Source organism: Solanum dulcamara, chromosome 1, assembly GCF_947179165.1.
Source record: "Solanum dulcamara chromosome 1, daSolDulc1.2, whole genome shotgun sequence".
In the NCBI taxonomy this organism is placed as follows: domain Eukaryota; kingdom Viridiplantae; phylum Streptophyta; class Magnoliopsida; order Solanales; family Solanaceae; genus Solanum; species Solanum dulcamara.
The window spans coordinates 36,489,531-36,511,113 of NC_077237.1; the positions used below are offsets into that span (position 1 = coordinate 36,489,531).

The window sequence follows — 21,583 nt, forward strand, 5'->3', positions numbered from 1 at the left end:
GCGCATAGCGGGAGCTTAAGTGCACCGGGCTGCCCTTTTTTTACATATATAGGCACCTCTAAGCTTTCATAAGCATACAACACTATTGAGTTGTTGATCTAACTGAAAATCAAGACTTGAAATCTGTGTTATTGACTTGATGCGGTACACATGCTAGGTACCATGTACAGTGCATCTAGCCATTTTTATGACATCTCTTTTTTTATGTCTTTCATTTACTCTTGTTTCCGAATTCAATATATCATTTTTTTTCGATCCGTTTTCATGTTATACTTGCTTCTTAAACATACAAATGCAACATAGATGTCCTATCTTAAAAATAAGAAAAATAAAGAGGCTACACTACGAAAGCAAGAAATATTGGGTTGCTTCCCAATAATCAATTGATTTAACGTGCTGCGAGGTATTAAAGCTTTGAGCTTGACCTTCACTGGTCTCTTTGACAGGTGATTTTTATGAATATCCTTCTTTTTCATATTTTCATTACTCATTATATCATGACACTCTTCTACTACATCATCTAATATGCTCATAAGATCACAACATGTATGCATTTCTACCTCCTCTTCACAACTTTCTTCACTCAATTTTACCTCATGCTTAATGCACTCTTCACTCAATATTACATCAATCTTGAAGGGCACTCCTTGCAAAAACTCTCTTTAGCAGGGGATCCATTATTATCAATTCTTTTTTCATAGCAACTCATGTACTATCAAAGGCACTCAATAATTTACATCAGCATAAAAAAATTCACTAACTTTGGTATGCTTAGAGGAAACCTAAGGTGAATCATCTTGCATACCATATGACATGATAATATTTTGTAAGACAGATATTTTATCAATGAATCTGGTTATAACAATTTGTCATAATTTAAAAATTGAGGTCACGATGGCACACATCCTAATACCTAATCTGATGTGTAAGCCTAAAAGTAAAAGTCATACGAGACTCTCAAAGGGGAAGTGAGGCCATAAGAATAATGGAAAAGAAAAACAATAACGAAAAAATCCCAAAAACTGGTGTCATAAGATTAAAGCGCATCTAATACAAAGTCTGAATCTGAAAATACATCATAAGTCTCTGAATACAACAAGAGATGGAAAAGTAAATAATAGAACTAGTGGTGATCCGGATCCTAGGATCTCACCACTAATCTAACTATGCAGAATCCATTAGAATAATCAGCTTCCACGTGAAGTACCCTAACTAGTATTTGCATCAAAAAGGAACACAGAAGTAGAGGTGAGTACAATCCACATGTATTCAGAAGGTTTGACCGACTAAGTATAAGGAATTAATTAAACCTATGAAATAAACTAAGAAACGCTTTCACCTGCATATAGAAAAGTCTCATTCCGGCATCGATGCCACTAATTTATATTGAATGAAATGATTAAAGTAAACACATAAATATAGTTCAGTGTCACAACTAAATAGATAAGTCAAGTAGTACAAATAGCAATGCAATATGTTGATGCAATGATGTGGTCCTACAGTGGAATAAAGAATGTCGCACAACTTGTCATATACACCTATCAAGCTAAGGCTTCAAGACAAGGACCCATGATGGACTCGTAGTCTATGTACTAAATCAAAATCTCAATATCTCATCAACTTGCCACCTAGCTCGTGGTCAAGGATATAGAAAGATGCCAAAATTTCTTTCTCAAAAAGAATTTCACAGTTCTCAACTTCCCAAGATCAATGATATAATGAATGAGGATGAAAACATTAAGACCCCAAAAGTTGAAAAGACGGAAAATGAGGAACATAAGATGAAATTCCTGAAAAATACAGCTTTTAGCACCAAATGGTCTTCATGGGACCCACCACGGGCTGTGAAGAGGACCACAGGTCGTGAAGGGCCCCGTAGTCCATGCCCAGTCTAATGGTTCTTAGAGGTGAGGACCACGTGAGGCCACTAATGGACCACGGTTCGTAATGGCCCCTGTGGTGAGCCCCTTTGCAGGCCTCTTGAGAGGGTCACTTTCATGACCCATGTTAGTGGATCGTATTGTTCTCCACGGACCATGAAAATCTCCATGGAAGAGGTCTTGAAACCATCCCTGCAACTCCTAAAAATGCTATTCCAAGGCAACCACCATGGACCATGGTAACTGTAACGGGTTGTGGTGGGTCTCATGGTGGGCAGCCTTCCAAAATTCTTTTCTATAAATCCTAAATCCCTCACAACGGAGGGGACCACGGACCGTAGTTCCCTCCACGGTCCGTGGTGATGGCCCGTTATGGGTTTTGAATTCAATTTAATGATGGTTATTTTAGTATTTTCCCTATATTTCATTAATGAATATGGACGGTTTATGGGACTAGATTCCTACCCATTAACTACCCTAAAGTCTTCTAACCCTCTCATTCTCAACATAACTTCCAAAACCCCAAAGCCTTCTCTCAAGTTTTCTCTCAAAGTCTTCTTCTTCCTCAAGCAATTCAAGGGATTCCTTCAAGGTCAAACTTTCATTCTTTTCAATTTAGGGCTTATCAAGGTCAATGTACGTGAGACTTCATCCATGAGTACCTTTAGCCCATGGAATTCCAAAGATTTCTTCTCAATTCTCTTATTGTTTCTTCAATTAAAAGCCCTAATTGCATAATTTTCGTTAAGTCTTCTCAATTATGATATTCTTCAATGTTATTAGTCTAATTATATATAATTCACATCATATTACATGATTTCAAGTTGAATTTCAATGACCATGCTATATACTAGTTTCAAGTATGATTTATGAGATATGATCATGATTTTCAAAATATATTCTATGCTATGAATAAAAGATGCTTTATGCAAAGAAGTTCATGAATGATGATTCTATGATATTTCAAGCAAAGTTAAAGATAGGGTAAGTTAAGTCCCTAAAGATATTTATTATCAAAGATATGTAATGATGGAAGGCCTATACCCGCATTGCATGAGTTATATGATAGATGAGCTAATCCTATGAATTTACTATGATGAGTTCTATTCTCTCCATAAAGATAAATTTATTGCCTATAAATTGTGTTTAAAATTCTGCATAATCTATTACCAGTAACAATTTCCTTTCTTTCGCACTCAATTTCATAAGATTTTCCGGCATCTAACATTTTGACATCAGAGAAAATCGATTTGACATAATCAATACCAGACTGTCTACTTCTCAAGAAGAAATTGTAAAATTGCTTGATTCGCTTCTATGATTTATACAATGTCCCCCTCGCTTGATGTTGAAACCCCACTATCTCACTTCTCAATGACTTAAGTCTTCTTAGACGGAAAGAACTTTATCAAAAACTTACGAGCAAGATCATCTCATGTACATATGAAATTTGTGGGCTCCTTCTACAACCACACTTTAGCTTTTTCCAATAAAGAGAACGGAAACAATGTCAACCGAACTATCAAAAAATAATTTGGAGTCACTTTTTCTCAAAAAAATATATGATAAATCAGAGTCTCTCTAGTGAAACTATATGTATTGGTGACAAGAAGATGCCATCAAAACTTAAAGGCAAGTTTTACGGATCAATGGCTAGATCAGCTATGTTGTATGGAACGAAATGTTGCCCAATCAAGAACTCCCACGTTTAGAAGTTGTGGAATGAGGATGCTAAGGTGGATGTGAGAACACTAGGAAAGATAAGATTAGAAATGAGGATATCCAAGACAAGATAAAGTGTCCTTGATAGAGGATTGTTGACACCCAATTTTGACTGATCTATAATCCATTTTCGTATTGCTATCCAATTAAATATGTATTTTACAACTTATTTCTTTTATTATATGATTAAGTTTATGTCTATAATCTTATAAAATTATTATCAAAATTATTGTTTAACCTATTATTATTATTATTATTATTGATAATTTTATTTATTTGATATCATCGATTGTCAATTTGGAACAATAAGTTTCATACTTTCAAGATTTTACGTATCGATTTAGTATATAATAAATGTATGATATATAATATTTAGTGAAGTGTATTTATTTTATATGAAAGTTACTATTATTAATTTACTTATTTAATACGTGTAGTATTTTTATTGATTAAGAAGCAATCTATTTAATTTTTCTTTAATTTATTTAAATCGTAGTCATCCATTTCCATTTATTTCAATTCTAGCCTTTATTATTTAATAATTTCCAGCCAAATCCTAAACAAATCTTATCAATTCTAACCTATTTGACCCAATTTTAATTCCAAAACTCCATCTTTAATCTCATCCATCCATCCGAATGATCCAATGGACCAGATCATCCCATTCATCTCTTCCCCTTTTAATCAACACCACTAACCCTGATGATTTTTCTCTCCACTCCAGTTAGCGACCGCCGCCCATCTCCTCTCCTCTCTCCGTCACCCGCCAAGCTCCGGCGAGACAACCAACCCCACCAGCGCCTCACCACCCTGATCTTTCCCTTTTCAGCGCCACCTCCCATCTCCTTCGCCTCCCCGCCAGCGAGAAACCGCCGTACCTTCATCTCCTCCCGGGCAAGGACAAATCGCCACCACCTCTATCCTGTCATCTTCCATCTGTCTCCCCCAGACAAGTGAGACCCAATCTTCATTGATCCATTTCATATACCAATACATACTCATTTACACACCAACAGTTCATACTACTTGATCACTATCATATTTCATTGTTGTGTTCTCTAATTTGCTGGTTCGGATTTGAGTTTCGAGTGTGAGTTCGACCCGGGATCTTTGATGAATATGACTCGTCACGAGGTCCGTATTCGTTCCTCTTGCTCTTATTTTAAAAGGCAAAATTTATTAGTTTAGCTTGTAGTCGTTTCTTATATGCTGCTCAAATTCTGCCTACTTTATTACAATGTTTTGTTTGTAATCAGTGTATAGAAACTTAATGACGATTTAGCATATCAATTATGTGGTGTGGATCATTGTGTTGCTCGTCTAAATTTCTGTTTTGCACATCCATTGGAATTAGCCATCATCATTTTTGGTGAAAGTTAGTAAGAGCCCGTTTGGATTAGCGGTTTTCATTTATTTTTTTTTAGTATTTCGCTGAACAACTTAAAGTCATTTTGTGTTTAAAATAAGCCCAAAAAATAATTGTATTTGTTTGATTTAGCTTATCTAAAACAACTTAAACAGCTTATAAGCCAAAAAAAATAAGTTGGGTTACCCCAATTTTTTTTAGCTTATAATAAGCAGTTTTCAGTTTATAAGCATTTTAAAAAAAACTTATCCAAACAGGCTCTAAGTAGCTTGGATAGTCTTAAATGGCCATTTCCTTTCGCCCAATTCTTGGCAACCTAATTATGGTAATCTGTTGCTTTCCCCTTTTAAGTAAATGTGGTAAACTTGATCAATGTTAGTATATGCTAAAATATGGCAACAAAAGGATTTTTATTTTCAAACTATGTGACAGCCTTAGAGCCTGTTTGGCATTGCTGCTAAAAATTGCTTACTTTTTGAAGCACTTTTTTATAATAGCTTTTTAGAAAAGTGCTTTTGAAAAAAAGCAATTTGTGTTTGACTAATTCATTTGAAAAGTGTTTTTGATAAGTAGATTGTGTTTGACTAATCTTTTTAAAAAAAAACTTTTGAGAGTCAAATTACAATAAAAGACAAGTATCAATGCACTTTGGCGAAATGACCTAGGAGACTCTTGTACTTGACTCCGTTTGTCAGTTGGACCCTCTTACTCATCACTTTGCCAATTGAACCCTTAAATCCATTGAAACACAATATTTTAAGCCCTTTTAGGAATGATTTATTGGTGCGTGCATTTTTTTTTTGAACATTGGTAAATTTGTATTCACTTCAGCATTAAGGACATGTTGGCCACCTTCAAAAACATACAATCCTAACCAAAATTACAAGTTTCCTATTAATTCTATAATTTGATCTACATCTTCTATACAAAGTTGTTTACACTAAAAAAGTAAAGATACCAAACAATTCCATTTTACTTTGTGAATCGAATTAGATCATCTTTAAAGCATCTCCCATTTCTTTCCTTCCACATTGACCACCATATGCATGATGGTATTAGCTTCCACCACTTCTTTTGAGTCTTGCTACCCCCTCTTTTGATCCAACAACTAAAAAGGTCAGAATGTGTTCTAGCATAGTCCATCTGAAGCCTGTGATGTTGAGGAACAACTCCTAGATCTGTGTAGTGAATTTGCAATGTATGAATAGGTGTTCGTTTGTTTCCCCTGTCAAATTGCATAGGAAACACCTAGGGATTAGTTGCATTCCTTTCTTATTTAGGGCTTCTTGAGTTAAGTAGGCTCTTTTGAGTACACATCAATTTCCACGTCATTAAAAAATGCCACATAGAAAATTATATGTTGAAAGTCTAAAAAAACCTATTCCACCCTGGTGTTTGTTGGATAAAAAATTAAACAAGAAAGGATCTTGTTGGGACTATTCTTTATATGTTGAAAGTCTAAAAAAACCTATTCCACCTCTGGTGTTTGTTGGATAAAAAATTAAACAAGAAAGGATCTTGTTGGGACTATTCTTTATTAATTAAATTTTTTTCTTTCCTTTGCATTTGTGAATGAATATGAAGAATCCAGTTGGTGTCAATTTATGAATCCTCTATTTTCATGTGTATTTTTGGTGGTTAACTATGATTGGAAGAGCTTATTACTGGATAACTGAGTGGAACTTTCATTTGATTAAAGCTTCATGGTTTGATTGCAACTCAGTTTGATTTTTAAATATTTTTCATGTTTTTTTTAATTCTATAATACCTATTCATTGTTTTTAGATCCGGATCTGAATATTAGTGCAATATTTAGTTTTAAGGGAGTGTAAAAGTCTTTACTTTTTGTTTAGTGTAATGGGTTCTAATGAGATTACTCAATCGCCTCCAATTCTCGTGTATGTCAAATTTTAGGATTTAACAATTTGTAATAATTATCGTGTGATCTTTTGGAGAGTTTTTTTTTGAGTGTTTGATAAAATTGAAAAAAATTTAATTCTTTTCTGGGTGTTTAATGAGATTGGAGAAATTTTTATTTTTTGGAGTGCTTAATGAATTTGGAGAAAACTTTAAATCTTTTCTTGTGTGTTTGATGAAAATGGAGGAAGATTAAGTTTTTGTTCAGGTGTTTGATGAAATTGCAAAAAGATTCATTTTTTCTTTTCTTGGTTTTGATGAAATTGAAGAGAGATTGCTATATGAAAGAGTACTGAAATTTATGGGTCTGATTAGAAGATTAAGAAGGAGAAGAAGGTTTTGTGGAGAGAGAAAGTCTAAAAGGAGCTCAAAGTTTGATCAATAATGGTATAGGAATAATTGGGGAAGAAGATGATTATTATAAAGGTCATAAGTGGTTGTCATTGCCTTTTTCAGAAGGCCTCATGTGCCTAAAATATGTGTATCACATGCACTTTGACAAAAATGCCATATAGGATGACAAGTCAAAAAAGGGATTTAAAATATTGTGTTTCAACGAGTTTAAAGGTTTAGTTGGCAAAGTGGTGAGTAGGAAGGTCCAACTGACAAACGAAGCCAAGTTCAAGAGTCTTCCGGGTCATTCTGCCATGCACTTTTAATATTAAGATTATTTTATAGAGAGAAATTATTTTAAATATTTATTATAAAATTTTTAATTAAATTTTTATTTTTATTAAATTAAAATGTACACATTCAAATTTTCAATCAATATTATACATAAATGAATAAAAAGATAAATTAAATATTAATATATAATATTAACATGATGATTTAAATAACAACAACAAATCCAGTGAAATCCACTATATAGGGTTTGGGGAGGGTATAGTATATGTAGATCTTACCACTACCTCATGGAGATAGAGAGACTGTTTCCAAAAGACCCTCGGCTCAAGTGCATCAAACCTAAGTAAAATGGAAAGAAAACAATGGAGAAAGCATAGTCATTAATAAGAAAACAGTGCAAAGTCTACACGGAAAAAAATGCTAACAATAGTAAGAAACTGATAATCATACACAATAACAATATATGGCAAGAACTATAAGGGTACGACTAGTACTACGATAGACATTAAGAAGCCTAAACCTTCGCAAGTCAAGACACCCTCCACCCCCCTATCCCTCTACTCTTATCTGCGACCTCCACTCCTTTCGATTTAGAGTCATGCCCTCGGTAATATGAAGCTGCACCATATCCTGTCGAATCACCTCTCCCTAATACTTCTTCAGCCTATCTCTACCCCTCCACGAACATGATGATTTAAATATAATTAAAAATATCAAGCAAAATAAATTTAAAAATTATTCCACAAATTTAATAACTACATACGAAAAATTCACCACAACAATAAATAAATAAATATAAGGGATATATTGATAAATATGTATACATGGTAGGGATATTTTGGTCTTGAAATAAATAATTTTCTGTTTTTGCTTCTGCTTTTTTTACGAAGCAAATTTTTTTAGCTGTTTCTCGACAGTAGAAAAACTACTTTTGCTTTCATTTAAAAGCAGTTTTACTGATTAGTCAAACATCTTGATTTTCCAAAAAAAGTGTTTTTTTTCTCAAAATAAATGCTTTTGGCCTCCCAACAGCAATTACAAACAGGCTCTTAGTATGTGGAATTTTGGTAAAATCGTGATTGATTCTAATCGATCCTTCCCTCTCTTTTCCTTAATTAATTGATACAACTTTAGTACTTTGTTTATCTATGGTAAGTTTCTTATTATTTTGTACCTAATTGATGAGTTACTAGCTGATTTTGTGGTTATCTGCTTCCTTATTTACTTTCTTGATTGATGAGGATCTTTAAGTTGTATAAACATATCTCCTCTCTTCTTTTCTGGGCATCACGAATCACTGGGGAAGCCCCCATCGAGCTCCTCTCCTTTGATAAACTGAAGAAGTTCTAAACAGAGAGAACACTTCTATTCTCCACTTCACATCATTTTAAAACTTTCATCTTTTAAATTGAAAACTACAAGCAATTTCTTTCTTTATGGCCCTGTTCTCTACTGGCTAGACAAATTTGGTTACTTTGTCTTTATACCCTCCTCGACACGAGCATTGCTCGGAATCCATGAGATTCTTGTGAAGTGGTATTAGGGAGAGGTGATTAGATAGGAGATGCAACTCTAGCTTACTGAGGACATGACCTTAGATAGAAGATTATGGATGAGACAAATTAGGATAGAGGGTTAGTTAGGTAGTTGAGAGTTGTCTCGCTTAGTCATTCATACTAGTAGTTGTAGTATTACTCTTGGAGTTTCTTGTTATTCCATTTTGTTACTATTTACTATGTTTTGCACTTCGATTATCGTATTATTTTTTGGTAGTGACAAATCCTTTTTAGTGTGCGTCGTCATGTTTTCTTTAACATTTTGTCTTGGATTTCACTCCCGTTCTCTTTTTTGAATTGCTTTGTAATGCTTTTACTTGAGCCAAGAGTCTTTCAGAAACAACTTCTCTACCTTATAGGGGTAAGGTCTGCGTACACACTACCCTCCCCAAACACAACTTGTGGGGGATTACACTAGGCTTGTTGTTGCAGTGATCTCAATTGAAATTATACGTGTGTGATTGATATTCAGGGGATCAAACAATAAAAAAATTCAAGAGATTGTAGATTTGAAGACATACACTAAACAAAAGTAAATAATAATGATTAAGAATACGGAAGAGAAAATTATCCTAGAGTTATGCCCCCGATTTATCCAATCCTGTTGCATATCCATTTAGTCAGTCCATTAAAAATCTAGTTTACTAGCCACGGTTGATTTTACTTCGTTTTTGATATATGATAAATCGACGCCTGTTTAAACTACTGAAACATAGATTTTTCTGTGATCATCTCAAGTAATAAGAATGTAGTTGTATCTCTAACTCTGCATCTGCCTTAGCAAGACAAACTAAGTAAAGGTCTATAACTAACTTGTCACTTGCTAGGCTATAAGTTAGTCAAAGCCGCTAATTATTACCGGACGAATTGCTGGATCACTGAACAGGCCCTAGCCGTCCTTGTGTTGTTCTCCTCTCAAAAGTCATAATATCCTCTCAAAAATGTGTAGGAGGTGTATTTATAGTGATAGGATTTGAGCTTGGGTCGAAGCTCTTCTTACCGTGCAAAACCGACTCGGAGTGCAAAAATATCATTGGTGTGCCGCACAGGGTATCATGCCCATGCGTCGCATCAAGCCATTTCTTCTGAGGGTGAAATTTTGTAAACCCTGCAGGAAAATACACTGGTGTGGCCAGGCTAGCTATCCCATATGATGCATCAAGACAAATTTCACGAGATGTCATTTTTTCAACTTTTCTTGCATACTCTTGGACCTTGGGTGCTTAGCTCGATTCGGATACTTGGGAATGACTTCTAATTAGACTTCAAAGTCATTTTGCCATCTCTTTTTGCATCAAATCATCAGATTTCCATCAAATCATATCCTACACACACGAAACACATATATCAAACATTAAGTGGTCGAATGAAAAACACAAGAAAGGAGTAACAAATATGAGACAGAATGTTATCTAAAAATATGTACTACTAGACGTCGATAACTCCCAAAAAAAATGAGAGAGAAAGAAGGAAGTGACTTCAAACATCAAATAAGGACCGATAGGAATTTGCTTTGAACTGTTTGATTCTATTCCTTTATCCTCATCTTCCTTCTCCAAATGTCACTCCATTTTGGCCTCTCTAATAGTAAATGTGGCCATGATGGCTGTAGATGGTGCCAGAACACATTTGAACCAACAATTTCTAAATGCCACGACTTATATATAGTTTTTCTCTTGTGTTTTCTAATGGATTGTGTTTAAAAACTTGGGGATGTTAATGAAAATTGTGATAAGGAATGAAGGCTGTGGGATGTGGTCTTTTATGCAGGCAATTCAGATGTCTAGCTGAGTTCTTTTGGGGGAATTGGGAGAATGACATGATAGATAAAGAAGTAACATATAGAATTAAATAGGATAGCTGATATAGAGAAAGTAAAATGCTATAGAAAAATGGCAGGCTGGATACTTTGCGATACTAGATATGTGCTTGACACTACTCCGTATCTGATCTTTATCTATTCCCCCTTTGTTGCATTCCTGGTTCTTTGTTCCGATTTTCTTCCGTCTCCTTCCCTATCTCTCCCTATCTCTGTCCATATCACTTACCTGAATCATGTCTTCCTGCAGGGAAGCCTTTACAGAGGTGCATCACGGAGAGAGAAGCCCAGAGGACGTAATCAGGGGTTAACCCAACAGAAAAGGCAAGAAATAAGAGAGGCTTTTGAGCTTTTTGATACAGACAACTCTGGTAATAAAATAAACCTCAAGGAATCCATACTATGCAGTTTTTTGATGCTCAAACTTTCTGACTGTTATTTTTTGCAACTTATTTAGGAACCATTGATGCCAAAGAGCTCAATGTTGCTATGAGGTTTGTGATACTTCTTTGCTATTCCTTGTAACGTCCTGGATGTCTGATTAACAACCTAAAAATTTACTTTGTGTCTTTTTGATCATCTACTTTCTCACACTTTTCTGTCTGTGGTACCCTTACGGCTTCATTTTTATTGATAAGTAAAACTTATATCATTTGTTACAGGGCTCTGGGTTTTGAAGCAACTGAAGAGGTATTTATATGCTAGTTCTTATGTTTTTTTCTGATAACTATATGCTACTGTATATTTCTGTTTAACAGCATATTTCATACAGTGAAGATACTGAATTACAACAATATCTGTACTTTTTCCTGAAGCAAATAACTTGAATTCATGAGATGCAATAATTTACTTTTCGTCCTATTACAGATGGTGCTTTTCTTGCATTATGACTGCCAACTGAAGATAATCTAATTTTCCTTGTAGTCTTGGAATTTGTGTCTGGTGCTTTTGCTCTTTCATATTCAAGTTGCAGATTGATGTACTGTGTTTCCCCTCCTTTTTGCTTCAACCTTCTGATACCCTGCAATGGTTAACATAAAGTTCTTTCATCTTAGGTTTTCTTTTCTGTTTTGGACAAATAGTGGTTGAGCTTATTTAAAGACTCTGCTCCTTTCTATTGATAGTATGATACACTAATCCAGATTCCTGGGAAATATCTTGGATGGCTATCAATTAATGCATTAATAGCTACTGTTTAGCAGCGGTTCCACTTTGTACATGATTTTCTAAGTAGATAGCCTGGTTGCAGATTTTAGAATGATATCAACCTTAACATATATTGAGTTGCATTATTTTGTGTTTGACTTGTGGTGAATTGACACTCAAGATGTAAGTGATGTGGTCTTTAGTTAGTCGTGCGGCTTATTGTTTTGAATCTGGGAAATAAAGGAAATCTATGGATTATTTAAGAGTTCTTTGAGTTTTTCTTGTTTTGCTTCTGGTCTATATTCATCTTAGCCTTTAACATGATGGCTGGTCAGTGATCCCATTGGCAAAATATTAAGAAGATTTGGCCTTAGGTGCCTGTATCAGGATTTTAACCTTTCTAATGTCTGATGACTCTTTCCTTGTTATTTGGCAAGTCATTTTAGGAATAAGTTCATTCTTACTTTCTCTCTCTCCTGTGCTAATTTGGAGCCTTTCCATTGTGTCGAATGCTGTTTATTCCTGAATTAAATCCTTGGTTTTAGTTTTCTTCGTTTCTGCCCTTGTTGGTTATTCTCATATGTGTGTGCTCATGATTGTGTTTGTTATTCCAGGAGATCAATCGAATGATTGCAGAAGTTGATAAGGATGGCAGTGGTGCAATTGATTTTGATGAATTTGTGCACATGATGACTGCCAAGTTTGGAGAAAGGGACACTAAAGAAGAGCTCATGAAGGCATTTCACATTATTGATCAAGATAAAAATGTGCTTGCTTTTCTTGCCCTCCTGCTTTCTGCTTATTTGGTTATCTTCCTCACAGTTAGCTTGTTTTCTTGGCTTGTTACTTATCAGTAAAGCATTTAAATGCAGGGTAAAATCTCTTTTGCAGACATTCAAAGAATCACTGATGAGTTGGGGGAGCGATTTACTGACAGAGAAATCCAGGATATGATAGAAGAGGCAGATCGTGATCGTAAGTTAGGCTTTATTTCCTAGTATTCCTATTGTGGCTTTAGTGCTTCTACTGTTAAAATGTATGTTGGTCTTTTTTATTTTGTTGATAGCCAAGAAATCCCCAAGGGTTGGTGCATGGTCTGAAACTCGGTGGATAATGGACTTGCCTCTCTATCCTTCTCCACTTAGATACTATGCTTTTATCTGGGGTGGGGTTCAAAACCGTGATGTGTCCCTAATCCACACCTCACAAACTACGCTCTTACTTCTATACCAAAGCCCTTGGGTCTTCAATATAGTTGGTATGTAAGATATTTTTGCTTCGAAGATCTCAAGCTCCTGAAAAGACCTAGCTATTCCAAAAACTGTTATAACCAAATTCCTCTTAATATATTACCAGTTAAGGGTGGCAAATGGGCAATTTGGGCTGAATTTGTCCGGGTCAAAATGGGCTGAAATGATAAATGGGTCATTACTCAACCTGCCCAAAGTTAAGTCGACTGAGATGGGTATGAATGGTTCATAACTCATAACCCTAATCGCCCAACTTGACTCATAATTTTTCCGTTTCAAACTTATATTCCATGATTCCCCTGGATCTCCATCTAATAAAAGAAACCTATAGAATAATGGAATTGATGATTTGACTGCATTATTGGTTAGACATCAAGATTAAATTGGCAATATGATACCAAAATACATTTTGTTCTTTTCATTGTTATTTTAAATTTAACAGAAAGTCTGTCTTAATTATGCGAGCACAAAAATTATTATGCGAGCACAAAAATTAGTTAAGTCCATAAAAAGGAACTACTCTGATTGTTGGAAAATGTTTTCTTACCTTTTTGCTTCCAAAGAGTTGAATTATGTGAAACATGACTAGAATTTTAAAATCAAATTAGTTTATATTGATAAGATCAAATTGCTAGATGTAACTTTCTCGTGTGATTTGTGAAGTATCTAATTTTTGAAATAAGAAATTAAATTAATATATCCCAATTGAACTTCTGAAATTGGTCAAACTTGCATTACAGAAACATCAAAACAATTGTGTTGGTTAACAGAGATTTGTTTTCTAAAAATGATTTTCGGTTTTAAGAACTTGATAGATAATTCTTTTGACAACAATTGTTTCATTTAGGAACCTCAATTCGTTCGAACTGTTGTTCTTAACTGATCGAAATGTCTCTTGGCATGTCTATATAGAAAACAACCGAAGTTGTCTAATACTCTGTTTGGATCATTGTTACCCATCGTTTCATAATGTATCGTATTGTATTGTACTGTATGATAGATACAATGTTTGGCTAGACTGTATTGTTTGCTGCTGTTTAATAACATTTTTATTGTTTGGTTTGACTGTATCGTACTGTATTGTGATTGATAAGTTTACTAAAATACCCTTAATTATTTTAAATTTTAAAATAACAACACTAGCATGCATAATCTTTTCATGTCATATGAAAATAACATAAAATAAATCATCAATTATAATTATATTATCAAACACTATCATCACATCTATATTTATGATAGATTTAATTAAAAAGCAATAATTAAGAAAATTTGGAAAAAGGAGAAAAGGTAAGAAGATACTACTTTGTATCAACTAACTAATTAATATATTTATCCGTTCACCAATTGTTAACTCTAAATCATTAACTATAAAATTTTAATCCATTCAATAATTGTTAATTCAATTACCCATACCAATAAATTGATAAGCTAATTAAATATTTGTCAGCCTGCAACAATGTAGACGTATGGCCATGCATATCATTTTATTCATAACTTAGATCATACTAATAATAATATCTATAATAAGTATGCTATAAATTTTCATAATAAAACAAATAATTCCAATAATTCGCAACTTAAAATGCATAACAAAATAATTGTCACTACCGAAATATTCATATCGTTTATAAAATCAAAAATACTTAAAATTCCAATAAAATTAATCTAAACTTAATCACGTGCTAGCATCATGGTCAATAAAAGAGTCTTGCGTTCTTCTTGTGGACATCCCATCAGTGTGCGGCATATATTTGCGTCTTTACAAATGAATATATAAGCCTTTGAGTTCATATGAGATTCCAAATTTATCTCTGTCACCATTTGCCATATCTCGCTTTCAGAAATAGGTGACATAGTTGAAAGTCGATTAATGGCATGAGCCAAATTATCCATGCCACCTCTCAACATATCATCCATGCCTTCAAGATATATTCTTGTGGACATCCCATCAGTGTGCGACATATATTTGCGTCTTTACAAATGAATATATAAGCCTTTGAGTTCATATGAGATTCCAAATTTATCTCTGTCACCATTTGCCATATCTCGCTTTCAGAAATAGGTGACATAGTTGAAAGTCGATTAATGGCATGAGCCAAATTATCCATGCCACCTCTCAACATATCATCCATGCCTTCAAGATAAATGTTTAGACTTTTTATTTCTTATAGGAGTTGGTACCTCTGAATAGACATTTGATGTAGGTGTGTCATTAGTTGCTTGACTTTGCTCATCATGTCTGTGTTCCTCGATATTTTCCAATGAGGCAGCATTCATAGAAATCATTTCGTCAACCTCATCAATAGTTAACGAACTAGTACTTGATCTTTTCAAATTTTTACTGGCATCTCTTTTTTAACATGTCTGGTCCAGTCTCAACATGCTTTCCAGTAGCTCTATCCTTTCCATATAGCATCATTAACTTATCATAATTTCTGATAGACTTGGTCCTCAAATCAGCAGCTTCGGGCTTAGCCTACACATAAAAAGTACAACACATTAAGATATACGTTAAAATATAAAAATAAGAGCAAAACTAATAAATATGAAAATACCTGAATTAATTGATCCCATACTTCAGGTTCAGCATCCCACATATTTGTGATGGGATCCCATGCAAATCCCCTCATCCCCATTTGAAATGTATCATAGTATTTGCTGAATTGTTTTTTAATTGTTCTCATATGAATTAATTGATCCCATACTTCAGGTTCAGCATCCCACATATTTGTGATGGGATCCCATGCAAATCCACTCATCCCCATTTGAAATGTATCATAGTGTTTGCTGAATTGTTTTTTAATTGTTCTCATCTGATTGTGAATTCTCTCCTCATTAATAATTTTACCAGAAAATTTTGATCGTAGTTCCCTCAATATGTTATCCAGTGTGTGTGTAGTGAAAGATCCACCAACCCTGTTTCCAAGATCATGCTCACGACAAAATGCATCAATTAATGTATCATCCATAGAATATGACCAAATACAAAGAGAATTATCTGAAATATTTATATCACTTGAAGTGAATGCCTTCAATTTTTTCGCCATCTTGACAACTACAAAATTAAAATAAATATCATAATAGTTAAATAAGAGAATGTCATCACACAATATTAAAGAGTTATCAGTTATAATATAAAGCAAAATGCACTACACGTGATGTTTATAATTGAAACAATAGTTCACAAAATTACTTTCAAATAACATAAAATAAATAAATTTGACACAAAATTTTATTTAATTTTTTCTCCTAGAAAATTAGTTTTGATAATTATTCCACATGGCAGTTGCTATGCCATCTCGAATCAACTCCCCTCTTCTAAATTCTTGATTGCTCTCCCTAGGATTCAGAACTTCTTCATGCACATCATTATTATTTATAAGCTCCGCATCAACTTTAGCAAGCATGTCATCGTTTGGATCTACTCCTCTTAAATAATTGTGAAAAATACAACATGCAAATATAATAAGCTTTTGAGTTTCAACACCATATGATGACTCAGTTGAACTAGAAATTATAGGAAATCTCTTTTTAAGAACTCCAAATGCTCGTTCAATAGCATTATGCAAAGAAACGTGTCGCAAATTAAATAATTCACGAGGATTTTGGGGTGGATTTCTTGAATACTCTTTCAAATGATTCGCTCTCCCCGATAAGGTGTAATAAGGAGCCCGTTTGGATGAGCTTAAAAAAGTAACTTTTATGTATGAAGTGCTTTTAGAACTTTGAAGTGTTGGAAGTTATTTTTATAAATAAGCAGTTGAGTTTTTGGATAAAAGTGCTTATGTTAAAAATAAGTGTTTGAATTTTAGGGTTAAAAGAATAAAAAGGGTAGTTTGGGAATTTAGTTAAAATATAAGGGATATAAAAGTAATTTTCATGGTCAAACAAAATTGCTTTAAGCACTTAGAAAAAAAAGTTAGAAATCCTAACTTTTCATTTTTGACCGACTTTAAGAACTTTATGGCTTAAAATTAACATTAGGCAAACACGTCCAAAAGCTAAAAAGGGGTTTATAAGTTGGTTTGACCAACTTAAAGCCCATCCAAACGGGCTCAAGCCCACTTCTCAACATGAGTCCAGCATCAACAAGGTAGAATTTTTCTAAACATAAATAAATAAAATGTGCATGCAGCTAGTACATTTTGTGTTGGATAATCTTTTCTCCCACAATATTTTGGTGCTTCACTTTGTGAAACTTTAACACTTATATGTGTTCCGTCAATTGCACCAATACAATCCTGATATTATAATTATCAATTAAAATACAAATAATTTTAACATTAGCTAAAATTTAAATAATTATTATAATTATGTTTACCTTAAAATATGGGTAGAATCTTTGCTAGCATTTTCAAAAGGAACTTGGGAGCCATCAAGTTGTTGAATAAATTTTTCATACAACCCCAAGATTGCTCGTAGGACAGTATGAAAATGACCATTGACTGACTCTTCAGATCGTCGAAAGATGAAAGATAGCTCACGATTTGTCACATTATGTGCTAACAAGGAAAGTGTTTTTGCAACTTGCTCCTCAACTGTAGCTCGAAATGTTGGTCTAAGACCTCCTTCTCTAATTAATATCTCACATAGACCAGTAAAAGCTGAAGGGGTCATTCTTACATTCTTAAAATACTACGACAAAGTTTAGTTTCGTTTGAATCAAAGATATGGTTTTCGACTTGTCTTTATCATATACATATCCATTCTATTTTCCATCTTCTTATTTGGGTGTTGTTTACGCACCCATCAGCTGCTCTCTCTGAGGAGGGGGGGGGGGCGTCGCCGCCTGATAGAGGCAGAAGAGGGAGAGAACTCAAATGCCAGCACACTTACTAATTCATCTCTAACTTGCTCTCTCTCAAGTAGTATATCATGTGTGATTGTATGTTAATCATTTTTGATTTCACATGCATAAGTCCAAAACCAAATTGCTATTAAGAGAGCAGCATGTGAAGCTAAAGAGCTCAGTTGGCCCAATATTTGACTACTATCTCGATTATTTTGATCAGCCATCTATAATAAATTAAGGAAGACCCATCAACCAATTAAATTATACATAATAAAGTAAGTTTGCATAAAAATTACGCACGATATATATACATTTATAAACTACGTACATACATGATATGTACTTTTAAGCCTTACACCAAAATGCTCCAATACAATCACTAAAAAGCATAGATAGTACCTCAACAACAACAAACAACAAACAATTTGAAATCATGAATTATAGAGAATACATAAATTTTTGTACATAATACAGTTACCAAAGTACTTGTAACAGTGAATATATATATAATATAATTTTTTTTGTACATAGTACTTTTCTTTATATCATAATACTTGATCATTGACTATTATGAATAATACAAAAAATTACTTTTACAATAGTACTTTTCTTTATATCATAGTACTTGTTTTCTGCCTTGGACCAATAAGAAAAGGACAAAAGAACAAACACTTAAAATTTAGCTAGTTATATTACAAGAGCATACAGATTGTAATTAGGCAATGTTACGTTAATTCTTTTTTTTCCTTCAAAAAACAACTGACACGTACAATTTAACAAAAGCATGAAAAAACAAAGCAAATAACCAAAAACTTTCTAGCAAAAAAAATAAACCAAGAAAGTAAGTAAATTTATAATTATTATGCAAACAATAAAAACTTTCAACTTGAAACAATAACAGAATAATAATTTTTTTTTAAAAAAGATTATGAACAAAAAAGAAAGTACCTGTAACTTGAGAATAATGTAGAAATCTGGAGAAAAAACATATAAAATTGCATTACTAAAGACAATATGTTGAAAGAGATAAAATAATATAGAAGAGGAAGCTACATGACCTAAAAAAAAAGAAGAGGAAGGAGCAAACCTAACCTAGAAGGAGAAGGAAGTACGTAGTAGTTGTTGGGTAGGAGAATTGGTGGAATTAAATAATATAGGGTAAAGGGTTAAATTGTATTATGAAATATTAAGTAAGGACATACTTGGAAAGAGAAATTAGGTAACAATAGGATCACACCATCGGTTGTTACATAAAATGGGGGTTTTCATTGTTACGTACCAATGGAATTTAACAATACAATACAATACATTTTAACAATCAAAACAAACATTGTATCTATAATAATGATACAATACAATACAATGGGTAACAACCTTCCAAACAAGGTGTAATGGTGTGTTCAGTATGAAGAAAAATGTTTTCATGGAAATGTTTTCCTCCATACCGAAACGCCCTAAATTTGACTGTATTGCTAAACAAGATCAAGTAATCTTGGAAACGGAAAAAAAGAAGATCATGTAATATATTTTTTTTGTTATTTTTAAATAAATGAAGAGCAAAATAGTTAACATTGGATTGTTCTTCACATGAAGCCATTGGTAACAGGGGAGGGGGCAATTACTTTTTTCGGCACAAAGAAGCTACGTTTCTATTGGCTAAGATTGGACAATTTCATGGGTCACCATGGGTCTATTTGGGCTGTTGATTTTGATGCCTTAATATGGACATAAACCAAATCAGCTCATCATCAAAATCATTCTTGCCCAAACCCATTAAAATTTAGCGGGTTGGGGCGGGTTATATGGGTTTGGGTCAATTTTACCACCCTTACTAGTTGTTTAGGATGATATTACAAACTAGGTAGTAAGAGGAAAGTCTCTATATGCTCCAAATTTTAATTTTGGACCTCGTATAATGTTTTTCTTCCCCTTAGTTTCTCTTAGCTAATACATTAAAATCTTAGCTTGTTGGGAATTGCATGTAGAACAAATTATGTGCACTCTGCCGAATTTAAATCTCAATTCCTTCTCTTTTTTAGTGTGCTTCAATGATTCTGTGAATTAAAAAATAAAATAAAATCCTGAAATGATGCTGTAGACCAATACCATGTAGCTTCTCAGAGTCCCTTCTTCATTTAACACTCCATTTGTGGTATAAATTTTTTGATAATCAAGAAATCCCTGAGTACCAGCGATGCATGGTTCAAAACTTTAGATAATGGGCCCCACCCCTACCCTTCCCTACTTAACCAGGCTTTTGTCAGTGGCAAGGTTCGAATTCGTGACGTGCGCGGTGCGCCTAACCCCCAAACATCACACACTGCGCTCTTACCACTACGGGGCTCAATTTTAGTACAATTTATCCTATACTTCTACTAGGTTAAATGTTCAATCAAGTGCTGAATTGTTATTGTTTAATGAGCATCCTCTGATGACAAACTATTCCATGCGATTGAGGGATCTGCACACATTTTAATAATAGCATAGCTATATCAACTTTTTAAAAACATGTTGCAGGACTACGAATCTCCAGGCTGTTGCATGAGGTAAAATCTATCTAGGCTTATTAGTGTACACGACTCCTGTACTGTTCATCAACATGCCATGACTTACCTTATGTTTTGTATATAGCTCTGCACCCTTTTGTCTGTTATTATTTTTTGCTATTCTTTATCTTTTCTAGTTTTACACTTCCATGACATTGAGGTCTAGTTTCTGGAATATGCTTTAGAAAGTGTGCATCTCTCTCTTCATTTCCTCAGCTACCTTATTTTTGACTTCTCTTTGGGTGCTGCCGAATATGGATGTAACTCCTAGTTTTGCATCACTACTTCTGGATCATTGCTGCATGTTAGGGTAATTTATTGAGGAACTCTTGGCTGTAAATGTTGCAGGTGATGGAGAGGTTAATGTTGAAGACTTCATGAGAATGATGAGGAGAACGAACTTTGGGCATTAAGGAGTTTCATTCTGGCGCCCTATTGCTACACCAAATACATTTGAGGATGGATATTTATCAACTATGTAGTGTATAATATGGTCTTACAATTTCAGGACACATGATAATTTTATGGATCAAAATGGACGAATTAGAGAACCAGTAACCAGTTAATTACTGGAATGTGTATTATCTTAGTTTGTGTTAACAAGCATTCACGGTTTGTAAGCAAGCAACTACAGAGTCTTGGTTGATAGAACATTGTAGCTAATGTTGACAATGAGCCCATATTTTATAATTCCACCGAATCCGTTCATATTTTAATGGATTGGGACAAACAATACAAATTTCATTAGTTTAATAGCTAATTACCTCATTTTCTGTGAGTTTGCGATATTACGAATACTATCATAATTCACACCCTGGATACATGTTGGTTAGATACATATAATTAAGTATATTTAAATATGGAATGTAATTAAGAGACGGGATTTAAGGAGGAAATCATGTGTATAACAAATTTATAGTATCTATTTAAATAAAGAATGTAATTGAAAGGCATGATTT

The 21,583-nt window shown here is 33.8% G+C and overlaps 1 protein-coding gene across 1 annotated transcript; it reads left to right on the forward strand.

The window, feature by feature from the left end:
- Nucleotides 1–4,305: 4,305 nt before the first annotated feature.
- On the forward strand, nt 4,306–21,363 carry LOC129903744 (caltractin-like). Its single transcript, XM_055979287.1, has 7 exons — nt 4,306–4,736; nt 11,138–11,258; nt 11,345–11,381; nt 11,550–11,577; nt 12,648–12,800; nt 12,906–13,008; nt 20,973–21,363. The coding sequence occupies exons 1-7, from the start codon at nt 4,716–4,718 to the stop codon at nt 21,035–21,037; spliced, it is 528 nt and encodes a 175-aa protein (XP_055835262.1). The 5' UTR covers nt 4,306–4,715; the 3' UTR covers nt 21,038–21,363.
- Nucleotides 21,364–21,583: the final 220 nt, after the last annotated feature.

Bases quoted from the DNA above. Each gene is read 5' to 3' on its own strand.
- LOC129903744 (XM_055979287.1), top strand. From the start codon at position 4,716: ATGAATATGACTCGTCACGAG. The intron at 11,259-11,344 runs GTAATAAAATAA...CAACTTATTTAG, and splicing joins TTTTGATACAGACAACTCTG to GAACCATTGATGCCAAAGAG. The intron at 13,009-20,972 runs GTAAGTTAGGCT...TAAATGTTGCAG, and splicing joins AGAAGAGGCAGATCGTGATC to GTGATGGAGAGGTTAATGTT.